At 39.8% G+C, this 20,163-nt stretch overlaps 2 protein-coding genes across 2 annotated transcripts; one reads left to right on the top strand and one right to left on the bottom strand.

Annotated features, from left to right (window-relative positions):
- Positions 1–8,508: 8,508 nt before the first annotated feature.
- On the top strand, positions 8,509–9,444 carry LOC103266028 (olfactory receptor 1N1). The gene is given in 1 exon segment (XM_008063664.1): positions 8,509–9,444. A coding segment is annotated over 1 exon segment (936 nt).
- A 6,797-nt stretch (positions 9,445–16,241) lies between these two features.
- Positions 16,242–17,183, bottom strand: LOC103266027 (olfactory receptor 1J4). The gene has a single exon (XM_021715314.1). The coding sequence runs from the start codon at positions 17,181–17,183 to the stop codon at positions 16,242–16,244; it is 942 nt and encodes a 313-aa protein (XP_021570989.1).
- Positions 17,184–20,163: the final 2,980 nt, after the last annotated feature.

The raw sequence follows: 20,163 nt of genomic DNA, 5'->3' as shown, positions 1-20,163 counted from the left end.
AAGGGTATAAGGGAGTTAAATCCTTCCCCCCCCCGTTATTAAGGGTATAAGGGAAGTGGGCAATCTAGCTCTGAGGCAACAAATGCAGACTCCAGGCTCGGATCTCACTGGTTTACATCATTGGGTTAGAGAGAAGTTGCCTGTAAGTTTAACCACAGACGCTCACCCCTTCAAACCAAAGGATGCTGTATGGGTAAAAGAATGGAGCATCCAGCCCTTAAAGCCCCTATTGAGAGGCCCATTTACTGTTATTCTGTCTATCCCTATTGCAATAAGGGTAGCAGAAGTGGACCCCTGGATTCATCACAGCAGAGTAAAACCGGCCTTCCGAGACTGGGAGTGAACTTCTGATCTGTCTGTGCCAGGAAAACTATCTGAAGGAAGCAAGCTATGACCCCAGGACCTTAGAGGACAACCTCCCTGCTTTAGTCACTTCAGAAGCTGACTAATTTACACATGGCAGAAGCCTGGGGAGTTGACCATCTAACAAACAAATGGACTATTTTAGCTTTCTTGTTGCAATGCAGCGTCATCCCTTGCTAGTAATTGTTATTGTAGTTCTCACCTTAATATTTGCCACAGATTTGGTAGAGGTTGCTCCAGACAGCTGCACTCTTGGCAAAAAAATTACCATTGGTGCTCTTTTACCTCTTCTGGACAGGATGTATAACCACTGTATATTGCTACTAATCTGGTACCCATTTGTAATTTCTGAACCCTCCCCTTGTGATCTGGTATTTGCATAACTCGGTCATGTTAGGGAGTTACTTGGACCCTCCTTTACCACACCCATTTCTCCTGCCTGAGAAAAATCTCAGGAACCTGTAGGCATATAAGACCACCTATTTTGCTTGTCAACAAGGAAATCAGCATACTTGTTTTGATCCACAATATTCCTCAAGTGAAGATTGGATGGAAGTCAGGTCCTCCTAAGAAGGGGGGTCCTTAATCACCTGAGTCCCCATCACCAACCCCGGTAGACCGATATCAATACTTTTCACTGTGTGTGCCATTCTGGGTTCTAGCCAGGAGGCATTGGTCATATGGAAAAAGAGGGCACTCATCATGGAGGCCCAAGAACCTTTGACATCCCACACGGAGGTCTAGATTGGGGTTGGTAATACTTAATTAATGACAAGTACATGTGCAAAAGAAATGGTTTATGTGCCTCTGCTCCTGATTTTTATTCCCCCAGCTGGAGCTATGTCTCATGGACCACCTGGAAAAAGGGAGACACAATGGAAACCCTCCAAAGGGGAACTGCCAGATCAGACTGCAATCAGGCGCCTATAATCCTGTTAATTTTTACCGTTTTTAACCCATGGGACCCAAATAACAATAGTGTCTCCAAATTGACATTCAGATCTATGGGAAAGGAAAAGACCCTGGAGCTAGGCTACATTTCAAAAGAATTGCTACTACCCATTCAACCACATTCTACCAGGTCTTCCACTCCTTTTATGAAGAAATAAAAAGTAGCCCTCCTCCCATCTCTGTTGCAACCAAAAATCTGTTCCTAGCCTTGACAGAGACTATCATCCAATCTCTAAAAGTCTCCTTTTGTTATATATGTGGGGAAACTAATATGGTAGAATCAATGGCCATGGGAGGCTAGAGAACTGGACCCCCACAAGCCTTATAATGAAACAGGATACCCTGGCCCTGCCAACGGAATCTGGCTACTTAAAACCTCAATTATAGGAAGAAACTGTCTTGCCCCATGGGGAGGAATATTTAATGCTTCAGTTGGAGGCCTAACATGCTTGGGCCAGAGGTTCTATAATGCCACAACTGAGAAAACCCAATGGTGGGGGACTCCAAATCACTCTGAGTCAAACCCTCATCCCCTGTCTAACTTCCCCTTTCAGAATCCAACTTCTGAAACAGCTATCATCTCTTCTTAGTTTATTTTCCTTTAACTCTCATATCCAGAGGTACCAAGGGCTGCCAGTTTCTGGTCCTTTTGAGGATTCTTTGATGTTGATCAGATTGTGTCTTCTATTTTATCTACTGCCAGCTTAGCATTTAACTTTTCCAATTCTGTTAACTCAGTTAACTGTCAGAGATAAATTGCACAGCACAGAGTTAAACAGACAAGGAAACTTTATTCAAGATTATTGCAATGAGGGTCAAAACTACTATAATAGGGAAGAGAGATTGAACTCAACTTCTCTTAAACAAAAGGCAGGAAGATTTTAAGAGCTGGGGTGAGTTGGTAGAAAAGAACTGGAGGACATTATGGGGGACGTTGTTCAATGTATTGAGACTGTCTGTGTTTGTTAATTGGCACTCATGAAAGTTAGGCCCCTACCTTCTCACAGAGGCTGAGAGATAAGAGTGCTCTTTCTTGATGAGTACATTTCAAAGGAATGGCTTCCAGGTCCTTGAGAAAGACATTTCTGAGCTGTAAAACTGGCAAGAGTTTAGGAGAAGATTTACATCTCAAAAGGACCAAGGAAAAAAATTACAACTGCAACTTCTCTAAAGTAAATATAAAGAAAAAAGAGGTTAGGGGCCTATACTCAGGAAGAAATCTGTGTAAAGTTTAATCAGGCTCAGGGCACAATACCAGTCACCTCTCACTCACCCACCTGGTTTCCAACTTTCAAAATTTTATTACTATTATTTGCTTTTATCTCTTCTCTGTCCTTGTGGGTTTTGTATCTTTAAAAAAATAGTAGAATTTAAAGAGGGGGTGAGATTAAACGCATGAGTTAAATAAAACATCATTAACCAGAAACATGAACATTCCTTAAGAAAGATGTCATCTGCCATTATATTGTTTGTAAAGGTGGATAATTGGCAGTTTTAAAATTTCTTTAGAGGATGAGCTTAGGGGCAGGAACCTTGCTGCAAAGGGGAAGAAAGGAGATTTATTTACATAAAAAGTTCATTTTTACCATAAATTATGTTTACTAATGACGGTAAACAGCATCATTCTATAATACTACCACTTAATGTACGAACTACATGAACAGACATTTCTCACAAGAAGATGTACAAATGATTAACAAGCATATGAGAAAATTCTCAACATCATTCACAATCAGAGATATATGAATTAAAACCACAATGAGATGCCTCCTTACACCATTCAGAATGACCATTATTTAAATATCAGAAAGCAATAGATGCTGGCATGGATGCAGAGAAAAGGAAAAACTTTTTTTTTTTTTTTTACAATTTTAATACATATTTTTTATTTTAGAATTGTGGGGTACAGTTAAGGGTTAGGTATACAAATATGCATTGTGCAGGTACCCTTGTTGATGAGGTGTGCCCCCCCATCCCCAGACAGATATTGACTACCGTTAATCCCACCTTCCTTCCCCTCCCTGCCCCCCCATTGTTTCCCACCACTGTCAATCCTTTCCTTATAGTATTATGATAGTTGTTCAAAGTTCACTTATGAGTGAGAACATGTGATACTCAGATCTTTGTTTCTGTGAGAGATCACTCAGTATTATAGACTCTAATTCCATCCAGGTTGCTGCAAAATTCATGGTTTTGTTCTTTTTTATGACTGCGTAATATTCCATTGAGTATATGTACCAATTTTTAAAATCTAGTCCTCTTTTGATGGACAGCATGGTTGGTTCCATGATCTTGCTATTGTGAACAATGCTGCAATAAACATACATGTGCAGATATCTTTTTTAGAGAGTGATTTGAGTTCTTCAGGGTATATTCCCAGTAGGGGGGTTGCAGGGTCATATGGAAGGTCAATTTTTAGAGGTTTTAGGAATCGCCACACTGATTTCCACAGAGGTTGCACTAGTTTACACTCTCACCAACAATGTAGAAGTGTTCCCTTTTCACCACATCCTCTCCAGCATCTGTTATTTTTTGAGTTATTAGTAATGGCCATTCTGACTGGAGTTAGGTGGTATCTCAGTGTAGTTTTAATTTGCATCTCCTTGATGACTAGTGAGGTTGAACATTTCATCATGTGTCTGTCGGCCGCTCATATGTCTTCTTTTGAGAAGTGTCTGTTCATATCTTTTGCCCACTTTGTAAAGGGGTTGTTTGTTTTTTTGAAAAGGGAAAACTTATACACTCTCGGTGGAAGCATAAATTGGCACAACCTCTATGAAAAGTAGTATGGAGATTACTCAAAGAACTAAAAGTAGATCTACCATTTGTCCAGCAATCCCACTACTAGGTATCTGCCCAAGGGAACAGAGGTTGTTGTATAACAAAGACATCTACACCCACATGTTTGTCGCAGCACAATTCATAATTGCAAAGATGTGGAATCGACCCAAATGCCCATCAAGTGATCAGTGGAAAATGAAAATGTAGTATATATACCCCATGGAATATACACAGCCATAAAAAAGAATGAAATCATGCTCTTTGCAGCAACATGGATGGAGCTGGAGATCATCATTCAAAGTGAACTGACTCAAAAACAGAAACCCAAACACTGCATGTTCTCATATGTGGAAGCAAAACTGTCCCAAAGATGGAAATAATAGACACTGGAGACACCAACTGGGGGGGGGGGGGTAAGGGTTCAGAAACTTCCTACAAAGCACAATGTTCACTATCTTGGGAATGGGCCACCTGAGACCCAATCCTTATTACTATATAATATATCCATGTAACGAACATACATGTGTACCCTCTCAACCTAAAATTTAAAAAAATATTAAAAATAATACTATCAATTAATATAGAAAAAAACCAGGCGCAGTAGCTCAAGCCTTTAATTCCAGCACTTTGGGAGGCCTAAGTGAATGGATTGCCTGAGTTCAGGGGGTCAAGACCAGCCAGGGAAACTTGGTGAGATCTTGTCTCTACAATATATCAAAAAATTAGCCAGGCATAGCAGCCCGCACCTGTAGTTCCGGCTACTTGGAAGGCTAAGGCAGAAGGATTGCCTGAGCCCAGCAGATCAATGCTGGGGTGACCGTGAGTATGCCATTGTACTCCAGTCTGGGCAACAGGGTGAGACTCTGACTCAAAAAAAAAAGAAAGAAAAAGGAAGTAAATCTTCCCAATTTTTGAATAAAACTACCACCGTACTAATTTTGTGTGTTATAAGAGATGCAGAGAGAAAATTGGACAATTATAAGTGTCAACACTAATAAGACTCTAGGGAACTCTGTCCCATGACTCCCCGTATCTGTAAATGTCCCAAGTGGAGCACTTCAGCCTCGTCCTGGTAGTCATCTGATGAGCCAAGAGCTCCCTGTTTCTGAATCTATCAGTTCAGGTTTCAAAATATAAATATAAAATACCTAGCATTCCTGAAGATCTTGTTTAGGTGAGATAAGAGTACCATGTGTCCCAGGTTCTCTCAGATGTTCAGTACACAACCTCTTCTTATAGGTCTTCCCTGTTCCAGCTGACTAAGGTAGCTATGATTGTTCCAGCTTCCCTTTCAAATCTGGCCTTGACTTGGCTTTGCAGTCCTTTGTTAATCTTATGGGTTCCTTATCTGGAATCCTAGTCTCTCTCTCCCCACAAATTATGTTCTCAGTTTAGCAGTTCGACTTCTACTTCTGGCTGTTTGCCATTTGTATTTATTATTCTTGATCCTTAACCCTTACTTTAGTTCATGTCACCACAAAGATTGTTAGGAAGAATCTGAGCTCCTCTCTTCCCACACCAAATTAAAGACGCCTGCATTGCCTTCCTCTCAGTAACCAGGATAGCAGTAAGCAGAGAAACTTGAGACAGTTGCAAGCCAGCAGGGTCTACCTTTGGAATACTGTCTCCATCATGTTCAAGCCAGTTCTTACCTATTGGCTGACACAGTAGATGAAGAGGCAGTGGAGGTAAGTGAAGTGTCACCCTGGGGTGGCAGAGGTAAGGGTTGCCCCAACTTTCTAGAAGAAGCTTATTGACATCTCAGCTTTCTACTGAGTTTTCTTAAATCATAGATAGGATGAAGGATGAGAAAGCCTTTTAGAGAAAGGGAAAAAAACAAAGGATGGGACAAGAGATACTAGCACAAGGAGCTTGAGTAGAAAAAAAAAGGACAGAAAGTTAAAAGTTAGGCTTACAATGGAGAGATTTGGACCTCTTTTTTTTGATAATTTGAGGAATTTTCTGGTGTTAATTGGTGCCATAGAGAGACCTCAATAGGAATAGCCTGATCAAGGCATTATATACTAGCACAGATAATGAAAGAAATGCTGTTTTTTCCCTAAAATAACTTGCAGTTCCTCTCAAAGTTCCAATGGGAATGAAGATTTATTTGTTGAAGGTAAGATCTGCATTTTAGGGAAGCATGGAGTTGTCTGCCAATCTGTATCATCCTCATCTTAACAAGACACGCTATCAGTTGTCTTTTTCTTTAAGATATGAGGTACAAGTCAGGATTAGGTACATAAGTGGGATACATATAGGAGAGGTTTGGGTCTCCCAACGGTCCTCACATTGCCTGGTTTAAGATCAGGTACACTTAGTGATATGTCCCCCCACCTCCACTCTCCTGGCAATTTCCCACTATTGCAAATCCCTTTCTTGTAGTATTATGATAAATGCACAGGATCCACTTATGAATGAGAACCTGTGGTATTCAGTTCTTTGTTTCTGTGATAGATCACTGAGTATGATGGACTCTAAATTCAGAGTTTCTTGATTTCCAGATGTGGCTATTAGAATACCCCCTGTCAGAAGAGTCTAATCTTTGTGAAGCATCATATTCCCCACTGAGAGCTAGAATAGGGGAGAAAATAATTTGACTGCGACTTTCTAATTTCTTAGAAAAATTTGCATAACTTTGAGATGCATTCTTCAGTTAGTGTAGGGTTTGGGGATAGATAAACATACAATAGTTTTGAGATATCCATTTGACTAAGATTTGAAGTATTAAATTCAAGATATAAAAACATACTTCAGTAAATCTATTGATTTAGAAGACACTTATTCTTTAGGTATACACTCAAAGTAAAAATCAGGAAAAGGGTCATATTTAGATTTGTAAGATATTGATAATAAAGAATAATTTAAAAATGAAAAGATAGCTGACTTTTAAAAAGGGCACTAGTCTGAAAGCTTGGGTACTCTGGTTTTTGTACCTTATCTTTTTATTTATCTGTGAATTAAAGGGGAGGATTGGACCAAATGAACTTTTCTTAATCCTAATTGAACATCAAAATATTGCCGAGCTTGGTGTCTCAGCCTGTAATCCCGCGCTTTGGGAGGCCAAGGTGAGTGAATTGCCTGAGCCCGCGGGTTCAAGACCCGCCTGGGCAACTTGGTGAGACCTCATCTCTACGATAAATCAAAAAATCAGCCAGGTGTGGTAGCGCATGCCTGTAGTTCCAGCTATTTGGAAAGTTGGGATGGAAGGATTGCCAGAGTCCAGCAGGTTGAGGCTGCAGTGGCCGGGAGCGGCCACTGCACTCCAGTTTGGGTGACAGAGTGAGACTCCAACTCAAAAAAAAAAATACTTAAGAGCAGTTCAGTTTTAATTTTTAAATGCAGACACTCAGCCGGTATATTAAAGAATTTAAATTCAATCGGTCTGAGGTGGGGACAAAGATTCTATATTTTTAAGAAGCATCTCACTTGATTATGATAAACTGATCTGTAGACCAATGCTTGGGGACCTCTGGAAAGATGATCTTTTAGGTTCTGTTCAGTCCCTTAAATTCCATTGTTTTTCTACAAAAGACAAGCATACAATATAGCAAGAACAAGGGAAACTAAAGATGTTAAATTAGTAAAACTACATGACTGAATATAAATGTGATGATAGAAAATTACTTTCTGTTTATATCGATTGATGGTGCCGTCTCTGAAGTTCAAAGGTATGGGTTTGAATTCGTCTCAAATATTTAGGAGCTGTGGGTTCTTGTGCAAATTACTCAGACACCCCTAGCCTCAGTTTTCTTATGCAAGGGTAAGAATAATAATTTCTGCATCCTAGTGTTGCTTGAGAATTAAAGTAAACCATCTGTGTAAAGTGCTTAACAGTTGCCTGAAGTATAACAAGTGGCTAATATCAAATAAATGTTAGTGCCAAAATGATGATAATGCCGCTGTCAATGACTCAAATGAAGGGAGAAATACAAGACTTCGTAATTTTTTTCTTCAGGAGAAAATAAAGGAACACAAGTCCTTCATATGCCCTTCACTCTCAAATGAGATATTGTGAAGCCTTTTAAAATGAAGAATCTTGTGTGGGTTTGAAGCTACCTCCCAAAAGAATATAAGATTTAGCTCACCACTGTCTACTGCAATGATGAAATTGACATGAAGCTGTAGATCTAGTCCAAGTCATGGTAATACCAGGAGTGAACATGCCCAGACCTTGTTGGAAGGGTATTCTCTGCATAAAAGATTGAATAGAGATAAAGAGAGAGGAAAGGTGGGGGTGAGATTCCTGAGAAAGAGATAAAGGAAGCAAGTAGGGTCAGATTGAAGGCAAAGTCAGGATTGTGTGTAGTAATTGAAAAGGAGATTTGGGAGTTGGAAAATTTGGGAGTGAGCAGTTTTAGAAGAAATCTAGCATTCTAACTATCCTCTCCTGTCTTCAGATGCTGCAGAGTCATGGAAAACCAATCCTGCATCTCTGAATTTTTCCTCCGAGGAATATCTGAGTCGCCAGAGCAACAGCAGTTACTCTTTGGAATTTTCTTGTGTATGTATCTTGTCACCTTGACTGGGAATGTGCTTATCATCCTAACTATTGGCTCTGACCCACACCTCCATACCCCCATGTACTTTTTTTTAGCCAATCTGTCTTTTGTTGACATAGGTTTAACATCCTCCACAGTTACCAAGATGCTGGTGAATGTACAGACTGGGCATCATACCATCTCCTATATTGGTTGTCTCATACAAATGTATTTCTTTCTGATGTTTGGTGATCTGGACAGCTTCTTCCTGGCTGTTATGGCTTATGACCGCTATGTGGCCATTTGCCATCCCCTCTACTATTCCACGGTCATGAGCCCCCAAGTCTGTGCCTTGCTGCTTGTGTTGTGCTGGATCCTCACCAACATTGTTGCCCTGACTCACACCCTCCTCATGACTCGGCTATCTTTCTGTGTGGTTGGGGAAATTGCTCACTTTTTCTGTGACATCACTCCTGTCCTGAAGCTGTCATGTTCTGACGCCCACATCAATGAGTTGATGGTTTTTGCCTTAGGAGGTACAGTACTCATCACCCCTTTTATATGCATTGTCATCTCCTATGTTCACATTGTATCTGCTATCCTGAAGGTCTGAAGCCCTGGTGGGAGGAGCAAGGCCTTTTCCACCTGCAGCTCCCATCTCTGCGTTGTTTGTGTATTCTATGGGACCCTCTTCAGTGCCTACCTATGCCCTCCCTCTGTTGCCTCTGAAGAGAAGGACATTGCAGCAGCTGCAATGTACACCATAGTGACTCCTATGTTAAACCCCTTTATCTACAGCCTAAGAAACAAAGACATGAAGGCAGCCTTAAAAAGACTCCTCAGTCACAGGAGAGTGTTTTCCTCTTAGACGTGACAGCAGCAACATTTAATGAAAAGACATAGGCTTGGAGCCAGAGAAACTGAGTTCAGTTTGGGGTCTGCCACACACTAGCTGTAAGATTGTATTTCAATTACCTAACCTTTTTGAGCCTTACTTTTCTCATCTATAAAATGGAGATAATAGTTTCTGTCTAATAAGGTGATTTGTTGAATGAAATGAAATGAACTATGAAATACATCCAGTATAGCAGTGAATAATAGTAAGTGTTCGATAAATAATAACTATAATATTACTATTGTCATTCTTCATCGCTTCCCAACTTAGACGTCAAAAAATCTTTTCTCTGAGATTCATTTATTCAACATATATTTACTGGACATCTGTTGTGTTCTGGGAGTTATTATAAGGGCTAGGGATATGACACTGAACAATATAAAGTCCTTACTTGCACGACACTTTCATTTTAGATTAACCATTTGTCAACCATTTAAAATTTGGGGGCATCTATCTTGTTTATAACACTAAGTGAAAGTTAAGACAAAAGAAAGGATGGAGGTTACATTTCAGAAAATGCAGAATAGGTAACAAGATACCCATCAGAAGACTGAAATTCAGTGTTTAGATTTCCACACCGGTTGCCAGACTCATAGTTTGCCAGGGTTTCACCAGGAAGGGTGCTAGAACTTCTTGCGCAGCCTCTGCCTCCTACTGGTCAAAAATGTTCTATACCAGCATCCTTTTTGTGACTATTAGGTGAAAAGAACACTGTAACTCTCTTTCCTTATTTGTCTGTAGATTTGCCTCCAGATCAAAAAGGGGCATCATCAACTTAAATTACTTGCAGAGACGAAAAAAAAGATGATGTTTAAAGGCACATGAAAATCTTAAAGATAAATAAATAAATAAAGGCATACGAGGTTTTATCTGTCTCCAAGAAACTTAGAAATATTAAAATATTATTTATAAAAATAAAGGCCATATAAAATTTTGATCCTTTGCATCTGCTATGACCAAGTGTCCATGTAGCCTGCCTAAGTTCTCCTTCCCATAACTGTTTGCTTCACCAATCCAGCCTATCCAAAAATGTTTTATGATTCTTGTACTTTTTCAGTAAATTTTTGAGCATCTTTCATAGAATCAAATTGTCCCAGGATGCAGCAGTTGGAGAGTACAAATGAGAATCATTTAATTGATGTTGGCATTAAAATAATTCACAATGAATTAGGGATTGTTTATAAATCTTTGCACTGTGGTAGGGTAATATGAGCAGGATGTGTTTTGAATTGGGATCAGAGGCAGGTGATAAAAAGTTTCCTGGGACCCCTTACTTCTTTAGAGTATTTGCTTTAATTTTGCTCATAATCCATTTTTTTAAAAGTAGGTGATCATCAACTTCTTCTCTCACTTCTTTGAGATTGTTAAACCTAATAGAAATTATCCAAGATGGCTAGCCTGCTATTCAGTTCCTTAAAAATTGGGAGCCAGAAATCAAGAACAGTCCTTAATTCTACCTTCTACTTTCCATCATTTACCAACTCCTGTCTAGTGTACTTTCAATGGTTTCTCTTCTCATTCTCATGCCAGTGTCTTCACTCAGGTACACATTATCTATTGCCTGGATGTACATGATCTTCTAGTTAAGTTCCCTGATTCCAGGCTCTCCAATGCATTCCATACCATCTTGCACATTAGTGAACTGAGTAATCTTTCTAAAACACAAACAGAAACCGTCCTCAGGTTTATTTCCTAGTCAATCCCAACCCCAGCTGATGGCATCTGTCAATTGTAAGGCAATGTCTAGACTCCTTAGTAGGACGTCCTAGTTGCTCCTTCACAATACGGTCCTTGTCTGCCTATCTTGATTCATTCTTGATGCTCCCTTGACTCATACACACCTGTTCTGTAGTAAAGTTCACTGAATTTACCATTTTATTTCACTATTCTGACTCCCTCTGTCTCCAATGTCTAGGCTGTCATTTGTACCATTATGTATTCATCTTGAGCATCCTTCAGCATTCAACTGAAGAATATACTCAGTGATCTATCACAGAAACAAAGAGCAGAGTACCACATGTTCTCACTCATAAGTGGACCTTGAACAAATATCATAATACTATAAGAAAGGATTGGCAGTAGTGGGAAACTGCTGGGGTGGGGTGGGATTTGCAGTTGAGGGAAACTGCCAGAGGAGGGAGGGGTACACCTCATCAACAAGGGTACTGGCATCATGAACATTTGTATACTTAACCCTGACTTGTATCCCACATCTTTAAAATAAAATTTTTTTTAAAAAGAATTATTTTCCCCATAAAGCTTTTGCTGATATCCAAGCAACATTAACTATAGACTCTGTTGTGCTACTACCATATACCTGTAGCATCATCTCTAAGCCTCAGTTTCCTCAACTGCAAAATACAGATAATAACAGCATATGCTTTATAAGATCATTATGAGGATTAAAAATGTAAAGACTTTAGTTTAGGCCAGACACAGTGGCTCACGCCTGTAATCCCAGCACATTGGGAGGCCGGGGCGAGAAGATTGCTTGAGCCCAGGAGTTTGAGACCAGCCGGGGCAACAGAGTGAAACCTTGTCTCTAATTTTAAATATACATCATTTTAGAAAAACTACTATGGAAATAAAATAAGTAAAAGAGTTAAAAAATGTAAAGCTTTTAACACAATGCCTGACACACAGTAACTATGCATAATAAGCAAAATTATTCATAGTATTATATTAAGGCACTTTTTTGTACTAGTACATATTTTTTAGTTTACCTGTCTCACCACTACCAGAATGTGACTTTATTTAGCATGGAGGTTGTGACTTTATTCAGCTCTGTAGGACCAGGAATAAGTACACTGTCTGGCATGAAGTGGTAACTTGTTAAATGGCTACCAAGCAACACAATCTGTAAGATAAGGAAAGCGTCTCTATTTTTCTGGTGCAATTTTTTATCCTTAATGACAAATTAAATTTTCTCTCTTGATTGAGTTATCTCTTGATTTCCTTTATAACTTCTCCCATCAAAAAACCTTCTTGGGTTCAAGGTTAATAATAAACACATTTGTAGGGGGTATTTTCTTCAAAAACTAAGTGAATTTAATTTTTTTTTTTGAGTCAGAGTCTTACTCTGTTGCCCAGGCTGGAGTGTAGTGGCACGCTCAAGGCCACTGCAGCCTCAACCTGCTGGGCTCAGGCTATCCTTCTGGCTCAGCCTTCCAAGTAGCTGGAACTACAGGCATGCGCTACCATGCCCAGCTAGTTTTGGGATTAATTGTGGAGACAAAGTCTCACCAAGTTGCCCAGGCTGGGCTCAGGCAATCCTCTCATCTCAGACTCCCAAAGTGCTGGGATTACAAGTTTGAGCCATTGCACCAAGCCAAATTTATTATTTATTTATTTTTTTTTTTTTTTTTTGAGTTGGAGTCTCACTCTGTCGCCCAGACTGGAGTGCAGTGGCCGCTCCCAGCCACCACAGCCTCACTTGCTGGGCTCCAGCGATCCTTCCGCCTCAGCCTTCCAAGTAGCCGGAATTACAGGCATGCGCTACCATGCCCGGCTGATTTTTTTATTTATTGTAGAGTTGAGGTCTCGCTACCCAGGCGGGTCTCGAACCCGCGGGCTCAGGCAATCCACTCACCTCAGCCTCCCAAAGGTGCGGGATTACAGGCTGAGCCACCGAGCCCGGCAAAATTTAATTTTTAATAGATCCCCACCTCCACTTTCCATCTGTAGCAACACAGAATAGTTTTTGTTGACTCTTAAAATTTCTGTCATGTGTGTGCATGTGTGTGTGTAACTATAACTTTTTCCTCACTTCCTTAAGATTGTTAAATACCAGTTTGCAGAGCCAAAAGTCAAGGATAAACCCACGCTAAAATGCAAGTGCTGGAGCTCCTGGCTCTATGTTATGATTCCTCTCCCCTGAGAAAGGTCGTTCTATTGTCTGACTTTGAAGAAAATTAATGTTAACTTTTGAGAAAGATATAAACTGGTCACTTGAAATATCAATGAATACCAGCCTAGAGAAATATTTGTAAACTTGTGAACACAGTACTCTTCCTTGGTTTCTAAAAATGGAGCAAATTTTGTTCTAAACCACTGAGATACTTCACTTGGAAAGTTCATGAAACTTAGCCCTGGCATGATTGAAAGGAAGTGCCCCAAATACAAGTGCATACTTCCAATGTGCTTTCCAGTTTTATATGCATATCCAAATCAATATAGTGTATACCAGTGTGCTTTGGGTTGTCCAAAACAAAGGAAAACCAATCTCGGAAATAGGGTGGTATATTAGTCTATTTTGCATTACTACAAAGAAAATACCTGAGGCTTGGTAATTTATACAAACAAAAGGTTTAGTTTGGCTCATAGTTCTGCAGACTGTACAAGAACCATAGTGTCAGAATTTGCCTCTGGTGAGGGCTTCAGTAAGCTTTCACTTATGGCAGAAGGAGAAGGGGAGTCACCATGTCTCATAGTGAGAGAGTAAGCAAGAGAGAGAGGAGGAACTTCCAGGCTCTGGTAAACAACCAGGCCTCACACACAAGGGTGGAATCAGCAGATGCTGAACATTGCTAGGGGAGGAAGGGAGAGAGGCACATGGAAACACACTGGGTACCAGGTTCACTATCAGGGAGAGAGTGGATCAGCTAGAAGTCCAAACTTCACCCGCATACAACTTAATTATGTAGTGAATTCTCACTTGTACCCCACAACTCTAAAATGAAGTATATATATAAACAACCAACTCACATTGATTAATAGAATAAAAACACACTCATTACCATGGGGAGGGCAGCAAGTCATTCATGAGGGATCTGCCCCCATGGCCCAAACACCTCCCACTAGACCCCCTTCAACATTGGGAATCACATTTCAGCATGAGATTTGGGAAGAACAAACATTCAAATTATATCAGGTGGACTAGCAGGACAGATAGTGACAAAACACGTCCCGACATACAAGTGGGTTCACCATTTTTTGAGAAAAATCCATCCAGAGCAGTGTCACCAGACCACAGCTAGAGATATGAATGATCTCGTTGGAGGGCAGGCTCAATAAGACTAGAGAGACCTTCAGGGATTTAAACAACAGAACTGGAGTGTAGGCAGGAAAATTGAGCCAGGTACTCAGTCCTATAGACAGCATCACCACAGCAGAGGTGAGAGTGTATGGAAGTTCCTGGGTGTGTCCAAGATAACTAAGGCATGCTTTATTCCAACCAGCAAGAAAGGTTTCATACTTATTTAGGTCTGACTCTGGAACAGGTTGGGGCTGAGCCTGTGAACAAAGTGGTTCATGACTGCAACTTACTCAGGCAAAGGGTTGGGGAGACACTCTTTGTTCTTCTATGAAAATCCCTGGAATGCTACAAGGCAGCTTCATCAGTTTCAAGTCAAGGACCACTCTTTGAGTGAATATTAGATAAGTAATAAGTAAGGTACTCCTCTGATATGACTTTCCTTACTTGCCACACATCAATTCACTCATTCATTGCCCTTTAGTTGTTTGCTTTTAGCTTAAGTCAGAGTAGATGTGATGTTGTGTTTTAGGACAGCTGATTGCCTTTGAATTGGGAATATAACCAACATACCATGCTGCCCATAATCACCATAACTGAGGAGTGTCTACATAAATTCTTCTTCAAAATTAATCTCTGATGAAGAAGGTAGGGAAAATTGCATTAATAATTTTTGGCCAATTGTAATGTTAAACCAAATTTATTACTGCATTCACCTCAGATAAAAATAGGTGTTTTAATTTTTTTTCATTTATACAGAAGAAGAAATTGAGATTCAGAAGAGTTAGGTGAATTGTTTAAGCCACACCACCACCACTCTGGTAGATACAGCTTACAATTGAGATCTGCCTTTCCCAAGTACTCTTCTTTTGCAGCTACACGGTGCTGTCTCACACGCATTTGTAATTCTGTTTATCCTAAGTACAAGCCTGAAGAAAAAGACTGTGACCCTTCACTGGATGCCAAAGAAGACAGAAGATAGAAGAAAATGATAGATTACTTGGGTTCATAATACAAATCTGGGTTCACTAAGCTGAGTAGAAATGATTTTCAGGGAGACAGACAATGAAGAACCTGAATGAGAAAGGGACCAAATTCAGTGGAGGCAACAGAAGATTTCAGACTACGGATGCATTTTTTTGTCCTTCTCATTTCTTACCTGGATTGAATCTGTGTCTTTACTGAAACATATGTAGTCAGAAAGCTTCATAGACAACTGTCTGAAAGTGAACTACTGCATGAAGTTTACTATAGTCTAGAAAGGTGATCAATGTTCCTCAAATCAAGAAGAAACCCCAAGTCCTTAAGTGGGGCAACTGAACTTATAACAGTAGATAGTTTTCTGGAGTTATAAAAAAGTACTGTGTACTTTCTTCTCCTGATAGACCATCATCACCAAGAACAAGAAAAAATGTGAGAACAGAACTGAATGGGAAGTGAGGAAAGGAAAAGAAATAGTGTACAAATTTCCAATTCTGCAGCCTTTCTATGCCAAGAGAGCCCTCTTCACCAACACATTTCAACAATTCATAAGAACAAATAAATTTTTAGGAAATAGCAGGAGAGACTTAAGTTCTACTAGCTATTTGATTTCCTACTCTAATAGGAAAGAGGCATAACCAATTATGCCAATTCAGAATTCACAATTACACTAAAGAAAATGAGAATGACTGTAACAGAATGAAATTCAAACTATTACATATTTACTGGGCACTTATTCCATGCTGGGCTCAAGACTAGAAGTCTAACATCTGGTGAAAGGTAAATACATGTGTCTATTGTAAAGAAGAGACTATTGTCATTCAGATGAGATTATTGTCCTGTTAAAGAGTCTCCCCAGAGCCTTCTTTATTTCCCTATTCCTTAGGCTATAAATGAAGGGATTCAACAATGGGGTGACCACTGTGTACATTATAGAGGCAATTATATCCTTGTCACTGGAGGTATTGGATGAAGGGAAAAAATACAGTCCGATAATTGTACCATAATACAGAGATACCACAGAGAGGTGGGAGCCACAGGTGGACAAGGCTTTGCAGATCCCCTTGGTAGATGGAACCTTTAGCATAGTGGCCCCAATGCAACCATAAGAGATCAAGATGCATATTAGTGGTATGGTAATGACTGCCACTCCCACTGTGAAAACAACCAGTTCATTGAGAGAGATGTCTGAGCACGAGAGCTTCAGTAGGGCAGCAAGTTCACAAAAGAAATGGGGGATGCTATTGTCAGCACAAAAAGATAGCTGGGCCAGGAGGATAGTGTGAGACAGGGCACTGAAACAGGAGAGGATCCACGACACAGATACTAGTAAGGTGCACAGCCCCTCTCTCATGATAGTGGTGTAGTGGAGGGGATGACAGATGGCCACGTACCGATCATATGCCATTGAAGTGAGAAGAAAATTGTCCAGATCAGTGAAAAATATGAAAAAATACATCTGTGCTATGCACTCTGCATAGGCGATGGATAGGTTCTGGGTCTGAATGGTCAACAGCATCTTAGGGACAGTGACAGATGAAAAAGAGATATCAGTGAGGGCCAGGTGGCTGAGGAAGAAGTACATGGGGGTATGGAGGCAGGAGTCCAGCCGGATGAGCAGGATGATGAGCAGGTTCCCCAGCACTGTGGTCAGGTACACACCCAAGAACAGGACAAAGAAAACGTCCTGCTGTTCTGGCCAGATGGGGAGCCCTAGGAGGAGGAATTCGGACACACTGGTCAGGTTCTCCCTCCTCATGCTGCTATTCTCTCTGCTGGGAATTGAGAGACATTGAAAAAGCAAGAGCATCACAATAAAATATTTTAAAATTTAAAAAATAAATGTATATTTAAAATTACAACACAAATATAGATCATTGAAATTGCCTATATAAAATTACCTTCATTTATTGACCCCTGCGGGAGAAACAAGGCTGACGACACATGCTTTCTTAACCAATGGACCTGAACCTGCTAGAATAGACAAGAAGCCATTGAAAGACAAAAGTGGCTTCAATCTCCAGGGACCTCACCTCCCACTACCTTCCTCCTGGACTGCCTCCATAGTAGCTCAGAGCCAGCTACCTGCTGGTCAGCATAATTGCATTTATCATAAAACCTAAGAATGGTATCTGGGATCTTTTTTACTCTTTGTATTCTTGTGGACTGACCTCCTACCTAAGCCCAGAGCACCAGGAAGTCCTCTACTGAGCACAGGATCACCAGGAAAACAATCTCAACACTCCCCCACAAAGACATCATCAACCAATCAACAGCCCTATCCCTCTGTCCACCAATTTCCCTTTAAAAACCTTATATTTTGAATTCTCAGGGAGGCAGATTTGAGTGATTTCTCCCACCCTCCTTATTTAGCTGCTTTGCAATATTAAACTCTTTCTCCATTGTAACGGCTGTGTCAGTTTGGGTTTTTCTGGACAGCAGGTATAGGAACCCAATTCAGGTGTAAACATCATTAAATAAAGCATCATATGTCAATACTTCTAAAGTAAAAAAAAAGAAAGAAAAAAATCAGTAGCAAACAAATGTTGATTTACTGCAGGCAGATAAAAATGAGATTTACTTTGTGTGACGAACATGGCAATATCTGTATGCATTGCCATAACCCTACAAAAAATAATTTAAAGTGGATGGTATTATTATGCAAAACGAGAGAATTTGCCAACAGAGAAGCATGTCTGATATAGAAGAGAAGTTGGCTCCACTGGCATTTTCACTTTCTAGGGGAGAGGCAACCCAGACAAAGTTATAACTCAGTAAACCAGTTATGTCTAGTCAGGAAAGAGAAAGCCTCACACTATTTTAGCAAAAGGATAGTAAGTTAATGTCTTCCCAATTTCTTTTCTATATCTATACTTTTACAGTCACCAAGCTAATCACAAGCCTTCAAGTTGTAACATAATGTTTTTTTAATTGGTTTCAAAATCCATTAATAAGCAAAGTATAAAGATGAAATTTCAATGACATATACCCAAAGAAAATTGGATAAAAAATAAATATTCAAAGTTTCCATTATGCATAAAGTTGATTGGATAAGAAACATATTTGTTGATTTTGATATCATTGCTGTAAAAAAGTAATTTTAGGTCAGTCATGGAGGCTCATTACTGTAATCCCAGCACTTTGGGAGGCCAAAGCAAGAGAATTGCATGAGCCCAGGAGTTTGAGACCAGGCTAGGCAACATAGCGAGATCTTGTCTTTTAAAAAAATTTAAAAATTAGCCAGGTGTGGTGGCATGCACCTGTAGTCCCAGCTACTCAGGAGGCTGAGGAGGGAGGATTGACTGAGCTGAGGAGATCAAGGCTATGATGAGCCATGATCATGCCACTGCACTCCAGTCTGGGCAACAGAGTGAGACTCTGTCTCAAAAAAATTTTAAAAAGTAATTTCCATCAAAGATACTTTAAAATTTTACATCAAAAGGGTGATAATTAGGTCATGAGAGTGGAGCCCTCATGAATAGAATTAGTGCCCTTATAAGAAGAGATACAAGAGAAATAACCTCTCTCAGACATTGCCATGTGAGAACACAGAAAGAAAGCTGCTTTCTGCCAACCAGGAAGAGGACCCTCACCAGACACCAAATCTGCTGTGATCTTGAGCTTGGTCTTCCAAGTCTCTAGTACTGTGACAAATAAATGTATGCTGTTTAAAGCCACACAGTTATAGCAGCCCAAACTAAGACTCTCACAAAACTAAATAATACAGCAAATATCATACTTAATAATAACATTTTAAAAGCATTTCCATTGAAATCATGGATGATAAAATATACCTGTGCTATTTCTATTCAACGTTGTATTGTGAATTGTAGTTAGGAAATTGTAAAAGAAAATTAATAAAAAGCAACAGAAAATTAGAATTGTCGAAAAAGTGAATATATCCACAGTTATATATTTACCACCAGTAATCATGTTGTCAGGCTCTTTTAGATCATTGTCTAATATCTTCCCAGTTGAGGGAGCTCTCATGACACCATGAAAATCCACGACTCATTAGAGTTTTTATCAAGAGAGGGGTGGTTGATATGCCCCTTCCCCTTTTGTGGCTTCCTCATTTGGGATCCTGGCATCTTGAACTACAGCACCTGCTAATCAGCCCTGTCAAAGTTCCAGCTATATCCATGTCCTCCTGGTCATCAGTGTCAAATATCTTACAAAATTTATTTGCATTCTTCCCTAACAGTCACTATCTACTCATTAAATTATTCTAAAGCCCAAGTTACCAATCCTGCAAGACAAGTAGGAAAGAGTTTATGATCTCACTAATGTCTTAATTTTAAAAAGTTCTTTTTAAATAAAAATGCCTACTATACATGCCTACATATAGTAAGTAAATGAATGGTGTTAGGATTTCATTATAGCAGTTCCTAATTGAAAGAAAAAATCAGAAAAACTTTACAAGTTAACGATCACTTAAAATCTTTTGCTTCTTTAAGCTGGTGAATTGAATATACTCTTATTCCACGTGGGCTGACCATCCTCCCTTTTAAACTTACCAAAAAACAGCCAACATAACAGAGCTCTGAACAGGCTAGTAAAGAAAACGGGCAAGAATGCTGGCCCAGGTTTCCAGTCTGCCCCTGCTCACTCTAGCATTTTGAGGCTCCTTAGGGCTGTGACCTTAAGAATAGTCAGTGTCTGTGAACAGTGTGTCATATTGGGAGAGGCATTACAATTAGAAATAGATTCAAATCCTCGCAACATCACTTCATATTTGT

The sequence above is a fragment of the Carlito syrichta genome, unplaced genomic scaffold, assembly GCF_000164805.1.
Source record: "Carlito syrichta isolate Samal-C Ts95f unplaced genomic scaffold, Tarsius_syrichta-2.0.1 Scaffold306985, whole genome shotgun sequence".
NCBI classification, from domain to species: Eukaryota; Metazoa; Chordata; class Mammalia; order Primates; family Tarsiidae; genus Carlito; species Carlito syrichta.
Note: the sequence above shows the minus strand (reverse complement) of the source record. Positions and strands in the feature narration are given on the sequence as shown.

What these genes read in the sequence shown, in the direction of transcription:
- LOC103266027 (XM_021715314.1), bottom strand. Translation starts at nt 17,183, where the DNA reads ATGAGGAGGGAGAACCTGACCAGTGTGTCCGAATTCCTCCTCCTAGGG.